Raw genomic sequence first — 10,662 nt, 5'->3', positions numbered from 1 at the left:
TAACAGTGCAACTTGGGTTTTTTCTATTTGCTTCATCAACTGATTGCACTCAGTGTCAGTTAACTCAAAACTAACCACTCCATACGTTTCCTACTTCAGTAAAACACTGCAAAAGCAATTTAGGGGCCCCTGACAATTCTCATCAGTGACAAAGCTGAGAACTGCAGGAATTGACGAGAACAGCCACCTCACTTCTTGAGTTGTGAAGCAGAAAGAGCTACAAGAACAGATAGATTGTGATACCATAATTTTGGGGGCAATACAAGCTACGGCTACACTGCAGAAATTGGTCAGTCACATAAGCAGCCAGAGGTACTCTGCAAGTCAGTGCATCTAACCCTGAAGCACTGACATGCAGTCATTTGCTAGACTCACCACAAGATTTCCTTTCCATCCTTTCTCAAATCAAACAGCTTCTAAGAAACAACAGTCTTTGTTAGTATCACATTGTAAAACAAAAAAAAACCCCAGGTGCTGCACTGCAGGCCTTCAGTGAAACTATTTAATTTTCTCTATTTTCTAAATCACACCAAATAAAAATCAGTAATGGTCAAATTATTACTAATCAATTATACTAAACCCTGTTCTGCAATATAAAAGCACTATGAGGTCAGCTGGGCATCAATAACACTCAGTTCAGCAACAAAAGTGCCAGCTCTAAATACACATGCATTGTATTCCATAAGGAAGATGAGAAACACATGGGAAACAGCCATAAGATGCACCAGCTACACACTTGGGAAAGAAATTATCAGTAAGGAAAGGCAGGAAGTGTTCAGTTCACTAGCTATGATGACAGATTAACTTCATCTCTTTCTGATTCCATGGAAACTATGAATTAGGTGAAGAACTGAATTTGACACAAGTGAACACTGATGTTACACTTTGGTTTTCTGGGTTAGCTACTCTCAGAAACTTGAGTCTGAACAGCACATTATACTTCAGTCAGATTCAGTAGAGCTGTGTTTTGATACAGCAATCCAAATAACTGAGATTTACACGTAATTTACTCAGTGTGCAAGATGAATCCTATTTGAGATTAAAGTGCTCCAGTATCTGAATGTGTTATGATATATATAAAAATATATATAGATATGTATATATATAATAAGTATAATAAAACCTGAACAGTGTTCAGATTTGAAGAGTGTCAGGAAGGTTGTGCAGTTACTTCTGCAGCAGCCATATACTCAAGATGTTCTGAAGAAACAAAGCAAGCACAGACACTGCAAACATGAGAACTAAAACCAGTACTACTATCAAAGCTGCATTTATCCCATATCATTAGCAGAATTATCACCAGTAATGTACAACTCTGATGACTTAAAGCTGACCTTAAAAGCCCACCGCTGTTACTTCAGGTTTTAAAATTCCACAGGAAAAATAAATTTAAGAGACCCATGAGAGAAAGCCTCCCACCCAAGAAAAACTTAAAACACACACTGCACTCACTTTAGCAAGATTTACTGCTAAATTTCATTTCTGTGTCTGTGAAAGATGGGGTGCTTCTGCCTTTAAAAATTTAGTAGGCAACTAAACTGAACATTATACACAGTAAGCATCTTATTATTTTATTCGTTGCATCTTTTATACAGAATAAGCTTCACTGATATTTAATTCACTGCAGTATTCTCCTGATGTAGCAATAAAAGATTACATTATAAACAAAGAACAAAATTTTGACTTGAATTTTTTTTTAAATGTGTGCAATTTTTGCAATTGACAAACAGCATCACAATTACTGAAAAAAAAAATGAAAGAAGCACATAAACTATGGCTCATTTTTTAAATTTCCAATTGATAGTTTTTCTATGTTTATCATAAATATGGGAAGCTAAACTCCAGCAACTAAAAAGAGACATACCTATAAATTCCTAGCAACCAGGATTCAAATAAAGGAGAAAACATACAACAACAACAAAGTTTCTTTTCACTTAAGTTGACATCTGCAATCTATTTACACTATATGAGTTTAAATTCCACAAGATCATGAAGGGTAAGGAATTTTGAAATAACCTGTTAAGCATTACTTAAAATGGCACTTTTGTAACTCAGGTCTGGGATTTTAGAATTGCTGAAACAGTGAAAGACAATACACTGCAGTATGTCTATATCATTATAACATAAAAAAGAAACTACTCCATAAAGTGTCACTGAGATGGCTCGATCAAGTAATATACATTTGTATATTCATCAAGATAGATATTACGGTAAAAATGCTCACATTAAAAAATATAGTTATTATTGTTTGGATTTTCATTAAAACTAGAAGGGACTACATGAGCCAAAGTATGAGGAATTTGGATAAACTGACATGCTTCCTCATTTTATAGCACTAATAAAAATAATATTAGATAAAGCTCTATTATAAATCTTTAATAACCACAGTTTAATTTCCTAGTATATTTTAAAAACTTTACTGTGTGGGTGTATGTGCATGCATGTCTGCATAAACACACAAACAGATAAAAAACCTCAAAGTGTATCTATTACACATACACACATATCCACATTCCTGCATACAACACTTCCATAATGCAAACAGTATGCAGGGACTCTTCCATGCGACAACCAGGTGCCGCATGCCACGCTTTCTTATTTCTCTATGTTTATCCAGTAAATGTAATAACACTTCCATATTTGGCTGAATGTCAGTGTAAAGATTCTTAAAAATAATGGTGATTTAGCCATAACATCATACACGAAGAAATGATACTGCAAACACTGCTGATCAAAAGTTCAGCATGAAAGTTCATCATGAAAATGGAATGTAAAGTATTCTAAAAATTAGTATTCAAAGATTAGTTAAGTATTATGGCAAAAAACTTGCAATTTATAGAAAGTTTAAAATGTAATTCACATTACGAAGATTGGAGATACTTTATAGATGGAATTTTTAAATATGGATATGACTGGCATTTATTTTTAAGCTTACTTCTATTAGAAATACACTTGTTTCCTGTACAGATGATGCTTTGTCTATGCCATATACAGTAGAAAAATAAATTCTTTAGCAACCTAGAAATAGTTTATAAAAACTCTTGAAGTTTCATTTTCTTTGCTAAACATGCCAAGATTAGACTGAAAACTATAAATAAAAGCTATATAGACAACAGGTAAAGTAGAACAAGTTAGAAATGCTACAATTTACAGGACAGACTTTATTGGACTATTAGCTCCTGTGTGCTTTGCAATAGGAATAGGGTTGACTTTTCTTTTTTATGTTTTCTTAAAAAAGATAATTACTTGCAAGAATATAACACAATATCAAGATAATTTATAATATACATGTACTTCAAACAGCAGCCAGGTTTATGGTATTTTAGTAATCTAGAATGATAATCCAAGTCATTAGAAGTACAATACCTAGGACATAAGTGGGAAAGGCAATTTTTATTTTGGGGAAATGGAGCAAATCAATCTCTTAATAAAAGCCTTAATTCTCAAAATCATCTATTTACTATAATACATACAAGACGATCTTAAATCTTGTTATAAGTGAAGATTACAACAGTGACCATCATAAAGCTTTTTTGTTTAAAACTACACAAAACATTCTAGCAGCTGAATGAGAAATAAACTTTCTTCTTTGCAGACCTAAAAAGGTACATTTTGAGCATGAAAGAAAAAAAGCTGCTGTGAAAAGTCTCACAGGTAGTGTTTATCTATGGTCTCCCCTTTGCTACAATTTGTAACCTTCTAATTTTTTTACCACTATCAAAATATTTAACCAAAAGATTTGTTTAAATTAAGCAGCATTCTTTTACAGCAAAATTGGTACCAATATAAAAGTAAAATAAATGAAAAAAAAAGATAATTTAAAAATATGGTGAAAAAAAGAGTCATTTGAAATTTTAGTACAACATACCACAGGAAAAAAATATGAATACAAGTTTATGTGATTTTATATATACACACTCCAAAGAGGTTAATTGTCAGTACCCAAAGTATTTATTGCTATGTATTAGCAATGCATTTTTGTATATCTTTAGAGGGTCACATAAAAATAGATTTAAAGAATAGATTAATTGAAGTCCTAGATTAAAACATTGTTTGGTTTAGAGAATTTTACTACAACAAAAGTCATGTTTATGTATGAAAAGTTATATAACCTTATACGAAAATGTCATGAACTATTTTCTAAACACTACATGTATTCCCAAGTGGGAAAAATTAAAATATCTAAAATATATTAGATTAAGTTTACAAGACCGTCAATGATCTTTTAAACATGCAGCTGTTTACAGAATTAACAGTTTTACAAAATGTTTAGTTCAGTAATGGAACATAAAGAAATAAGTAGGCAACATCAAAATTTTTGTACAATATTTGAAACTCACTTTTACAACAAGCATGTCCTTGGTATTGTGCTGTAAGAAATAATAAGCAAGTTCACCCACCCTTAAACTGTCCACAGGTTTACTTATAAGTAAAGATGGATGGTGAAGGATCGTAAAATTCTCAACAGTGCATTTTGCATTCTTCCATAAACCACCCTAAGCATAAAGTCACATAAGTAGCCAGGAGATTACAAAATGAACTATAGCTGGGCTTTAGTTGTTTACGCAGAATGCTTGAATGTGAAGCAAATTGCCAAAAATAGCATGTTAAATAACAAAAACCAGCCATAAAGCAGGCTGTAAGCACTGAATGTTTCATAAATGTAATTTTTTTTAATCATTTCATTTCTATAGAAAAATTTTATTCACAATATATTGTGACAAACCGTCACAGGAATGATATAGTGATTGCAATAAGGTATCATGCAGCAGCAGCTTTGTACTTTATAGCTATTTTTTGCTTTTAAAAATTAAACCTCTCCAGTCATGCTTATCACATAGTTTTTATCTGCAGCGTGTACAAATGAGGAGCACAGTACGGGATATAACAAAAAGATGTCCAATCAGCTGGATGGGAATTATTTCTCATAAATATGAAGTACATTACTGTATCCTGAAACATGCACGTCTATAGCTTGTCTCTACTGTCCAGCGCCAGGCTGCCTGCAATCATCTTCTGTCTATATAATACCGAGAGGGTCTGCTGGTAACTGCGACTGTATCAGCTGAGGCTGCAGCGGGGGTGGCAGCTGCAGGGGTACCATGGGTTCCACCATCTGCACTGGGTTGGAAGGCGGTGGCTGACAAGCCACTGGGTTAGGTGCTTCTACAATCTCCCCGTTGTAAAAGAAAAACTGACATTGTTGAATGAAGGTCTCTATAACCGACTGGTGGATTTTGGTGGTAGAAAGAAACTCTCTGTTTTCAAAATCAGGTCTCATCAAAGTAGGCCAGAAACAAATCGATAAGTTATCAGCAGTCATAAAGTTGGTCTTATATTGCTGACTAACCCTGAAATGAGAATGATACACACAGCGTGAATTAAAACCAGTATGCAATCGACTAGAAATATTCTCATCACGCTCTAACTGTAGGCATCATTACTAAACAATCTCAAGATTTTTGCTCCTTTCCTCCAGCAATCCATTAAAACAATTGTGCTGGAATACTTTATGCAATTATGCAGAAGAAAATTCAGAAACCATGCTGTTTCCAGATTTGGATAGTTAACTAATATAAATCTGATTAAGCTTTTAATCAAGAAAGAAATTCAACATTCCACCAGCATTTTGAACTGACAATAATAAACAAACTGAAACAAGTTATTCACTTATCTGAATTCATTATTGCAATAGTATTACAAAAAAAAACCAAAAACAAACATCCAAAGAATAACAAACCATCCTGTTACCAAATTTATCACCTACAAGTAAATGCCTCCTCAGAAAAAACAAAATGCTTTTCAGAGTAATAGGCTACAAAGAGCCTGGATATTTTGTTTTCTAAAATATTCTGCATTCTAAACCAACATCACAATTTTATCAAGAAGTAATTACTGAGAGATACATTAAAAAGCATGTGTTAATACATCTGAAAAACACCTAAGATACGCATTCAGCTGGCAACATGCATTTTCTGTATTACAGTACACATCACAAAGGCAATAGACCTACAATTGTCCTGTAGAAATAGAAAATAAAACTTCAGAAATTTGTCAGTTACAATTTTGATGATTAACAAGAGCAGCCCACAAGAAATTCTGACAGCTGGCTGTAGCCCATAGATTCAAAAGCTGTGAAAGTCATAGTAAACACTAGAATTAACACTATAAGAAAATATTTCCACTCATTTACAATGCATGTATCCTGGTAACTATAAAGCATAAAAAATAGTGTGAAGGTATACAAATACTGCCTCTCAATCTGTTTTGAGTAAGTTTGGTCGAAAGGACATTTGGATACTATTTCTGAATGGCAGTAACATTCATAATCTCTTTGCTAAAAAATTACATTTTAAATTAATTTACAGATAAAAGAATAAATGTAAGCTACATTTTGCTTAGCATTATTATTAACATGCTGTATCTCCACAATCATTACACCCAATAAATGAAGCAATGGGAACCTATGGCTAGAGGTCAGAATAAACAGAAAGGCATTGCACCTCATCCCCAACAACAGCTCACTATCAGATTAAACAAAATCAACAATCAACTGTATACCCTCCTGTGCTTCAACTTTACCTTTGTACTTTCTAAGAGTAAGCAAAACCCTACCAAACCTCTATGCTAACTCCTACCAAACTTTCCCAAACTACTTCAGAATCCTCTTCTAAGTGCTCAGCAAATGCTCATTTACCTTCTATGTTCACTCAAAATGAAAAATGACGAGTATCTCTCCTGATCTTGCCCACTTCCTCCACTGCCAAGTCTCAGGAAATTCAGACTGTAAACCCACTCTGATCAGACGTCAAAAGCTGTACACTGGTGCTTTCCCAGACTTCAGAAGTATATTATGCCATATTAGTCCTTATGTATAAAGGATCTTGTCACCAAAAAACGTGCATAAAACACAACCAGTATCAAAAAAGCCAATTTCAATCCAATACTATCCTGTTTTAAAAGCTCGCTTCTGCTTACAGTTAATCAACCACAATTACCTGAAATGCTCAGAGAGGTGCTTATAACACTAATGAAAAATTCATCTCACTGTTGCCATTTACTGAATTCTTATGCTTACTGGTCTCATACGATGTGGACAATACTTACATTTTTTTCTTTCAATAACCAGGTCTTGTGCTTGTGGACACACCAAAATATTATCAATCAACCATTACTAACTATACAACAATAGCACACATTTTAGTGTAATGACATAGGATGTAAAAACAAAGCATCTAAAACATTAGCTTGTGATGAGAGCTCTTTCATCATGTAGAAGACTGCTTTACCTCATTAAATGAGCAATTCATCTGGCAAACAACATTTCCATTTTAATTATATACCAGCAGTAATTTACCACAAATTAATCTCTTAAAAATAAATACAGACTGTCAAGAGTTTAGCTGCAAGTAGCCTTTAAGATCCTGTACACAGCTGTATCCACCTCTTTCTATATATGCAATTGCTTACATTGAAGCAGATTTCTTGCTGAATGGAATGCAACTACCTGACACTGCAAATGAGACAAAAAATGACAGCCTTTCTTTAAGAAAAGATCATGTTGTTACTAGCAACCTGTAATGTAAATCACCAATTAATAGAGTGGACCAGACCAGAAAGTAAAGGCCAGCATACATCACTTATGTTCTCCAGTGAATTCCATGATTAATATGTTTCATTTGTTTGTAGATATGCATGCATTAGAACCTATTCAGGGATTTTTAAAATTATGTTTAGCGCTTTTACTTGCAGCAATCCAGGTACTTGACATTGTACATTCAGCTGTGCTACGCAAATAGGTGACCAGATGAAGACTTTTGACAATTCCAAGACTGCCATTCTTCCACAAAAATTTTTATCAGGTTGATTAAGAATTAACAGAACATTTCAGGTAACTAATAACCAAGTCAAGTCTGACACATTTAGTTTTACTTTAGATACTTGCAAGCACATCATGAAGTTCTCTAATAAGGGTATTTGTTCATTGATATGGTTTAATATAATTTAGGGCTGAATTTGTATTGGACAAGACTACAATGGAAAAATTGATCCATTTCCCTGAAAAGGAAAATGGATGACTTTATAAACGTTAAGCAAGTTGTATATGTGATGGAGAGAAGTGTAAAAGTAGGCACCTAAATTCTAAAATCTTACACATTCCATGAAAAAGGACTCCTTCCAAACTGCAACAGACTACCCACACTCTCCCTGTTGACTAAGTAGGGAAGTTAAAGGTTCTTATTTCGACCTCCATAATACAAGCACAGTTAGATCATGACAAATACCTGCAGAAACACAAACACACAGAGAGTAGTCCAGAACAATTATATGTCATGAAAAGCTTACATATGCGTGTATACACAAAACTGCCTGGCTGAAAAGTAACAGCGCAGAGAGAGAGAGGAAAAAGTCCTGATGGACAACAAACTGAGCATGAGTCAGCCAGGTGACCCTGTGGCAAAGAAGGCCAACAGCACCCAAGGCTGCATTAGGAGTGCTGCCAGCAGATCTAGGGAGGTGATCTTTCCCCTCCGCTCAGCACTGCAAAGGCCGTATCTGGAGTCTGGGATCCAGCTCTGGACTCTCCAGCACAACAGACATATAAACATACTACTGGAGTGAGCCCAATGAAGGGACAAAGAAGATCACTAAGAGATCCAAGATTCCTCAAATGAGGAAAAGCCAAGAATGTTAATACTGCTTAGCCAGGATAAGGCCAGGGAAAGTCTTATCATTGGTTTTAAGTATCTGATAGGAGGATGTAAAGATGATGAATTGAGACTCTTTGGAGTGGTATTCAGCATAGGACAAAAGGCAGCAGGCACAAATATCCACAGGAAATTCTCTTAGCATATGAAAACACTTCTTTACTGTGAGGGTGACTGAGCACTGAACAAGTTGTTCTGAGAAATTGGAGTCTCACTTCCCGGAGATACTGAAAACCAAACTGGACACCATCCTGGGCAATCTGTTGTAATTGACTCTGTCAAAGCAATGGTGTTGAACAAAACAATCTCCAAAGATCAATCTCTCCCTGAACCTCAACAACAACACTGTTTATCTCATTCTGTGGATTCCAGAGAATAATTTCATAAGAAGCACAAGTAAGCTAGTCTTTTTCTCTCTTTTTTTATGACAATATTGTATATGTAAAGGCTCAGATTATGATGTGATATACATCCATTAATAAATACTATTTTAGTAAATATGGAAATAACTTTTAAAGATAAAAACACTAAATTTTTATGCAAGAGGCAAAATTTAAGAAGCAAATGTAACCAAGTTACTGTTACTTACAGATTTGTTCTACATTTTACTATACAGCACAAGGTTTGGGCTCTGTATTTTAGATTTTGATATTTTGGCAGGAGGGGGACAGGGGGAAGAGGCCAAATGACTCAAATTCCTTAAAAGCTAGATTAGTCTGTAATTTTAATGGCTATTATTTCCTGGGGGGGGGGGGTGGGGGTGTCTGTAATAGTTGTAATTAGGTACGTTGTTATTATTAGGTGCAGTTATTCTTTCAAGCTTTTTTTATGTAGAGCAATCATTCTTATAGCTTTATAGTAGCAATGATGCCAGATAAATATATCGGTAAAATGTGAGAAACAAATCTACAAGGCTTTAATAATCAACTGTAACTCCTAATTTATTTTTCCACACTTTCAATTCTAGTAGATATTTCATTGTTAAAAACACAATCTTTTTTGCAATTATTACAACTTAAATGAAATTGAAAAATACTAAACCTGTTTAGATGTGTTATTATGTATCTGAAGACATCATAGTTCACTGGGTGGAATTTCTTCACAATTTCTTTTAACTCGTGTAGCCGTTCTGTCTTATCCATGATTTCTATAGAAATAAGTGACATTTTCTGACACATCTAGAAAGACATACTGAATAAAGTGTTGCTGAGTGTTTTCCCTAGTATAACAGTACAGATAAGATACCCACAGAGAAATATCAAGTGAGAAAATATTTAATAAAATTCCTATTTCCACAGAGTAACTTTTTTATGATAAAGTTTAACTAAGCACAAAAATATTTTTCTGAATTTAAGCAGAATTATTTATGTGTTCAGCAAGTAACTGAACTTGACTAGCTTACTGCTGGCCTGTAGAATAACAATGTGACAGGGTCATTTCTTGTTAAGAGTTCCCTCTGCTTGCAAAACATTATGACAGAAAGACATTCACATGAGCTTAGAGTATCTTAAACTTCACAGTTACTCAAATAAGAAAATAATTACTAATAGGGCTAGTGCAGCTATTTTAAATATACTGTTTAAAGAAGAGCAGAGATTTTTCACAGGACCAAAGGACATTATTCATGTTTCAAACAGGAAATAACCAACATGTAGGAAAGGAATATGAAATAAAGTAACAATTTTATTTTTAAAAACCCAGCAACTAATGCTGTGGATCCATACATTCTGCAGAATACACTTCTCATCAATGATGATTCATATCATAAAAAGGAATACAAGGTCGCATTGCTAAAAAGAAATTTGATCTATCCTAATGTCATAGAAAAAATGTTAAATACGGTCCAGTATATCCCAAATATAAATTTAAAGCAGTATTAATGGGATTTTAAAACAGTAATTCCACTTATATTCTAAGCTACTTTATGCTTTGACTGGAATTTAACTGCTATACT

General features: G+C 34.0%; 1 protein-coding gene across 4 annotated transcripts in view; it reads right to left on the bottom strand.

The window, feature by feature from the left end:
- Window positions 1-1,548: 1,548 nt before the first annotated feature.
- ARHGAP5 (Rho GTPase activating protein 5) overlaps window positions 1,549-10,662 on the bottom strand; it is a 47,803-nt gene continuing 38,689 nt past the window's right edge. For 3 of the 4 annotated variants that reach the window (XM_042048433.1, XM_042048434.1, XM_042048432.1), the window contains 2 exons: window positions 9,750-9,855; window positions 1,549-5,351 (listed from right to left, as the gene is read on the bottom strand). In XM_042048433.1, coding sequence (XP_041904367.1) covers window positions 5,021-5,351; window positions 9,750-9,855 — 437 coding nt within the window. In that variant the 3' untranslated portion in view covers window positions 1,549-5,020. The remainder of the gene's footprint in view (window positions 5,352-9,749; window positions 9,856-10,662) is intronic. The other variant, XM_042048435.1, reaches the window with a different exon arrangement.

This window comes from Corvus kubaryi, unplaced genomic scaffold, assembly GCF_017639235.1.
Source record: "Corvus kubaryi isolate FWS band 111438036 unplaced genomic scaffold, C.kubaryi_AGA036_p1.0 66, whole genome shotgun sequence".
In the NCBI taxonomy this organism is placed as follows: Eukaryota; Metazoa; Chordata; class Aves; order Passeriformes; family Corvidae; genus Corvus; species Corvus kubaryi.
This window is presented reverse-complemented; position numbering and strand designations above follow the sequence as displayed.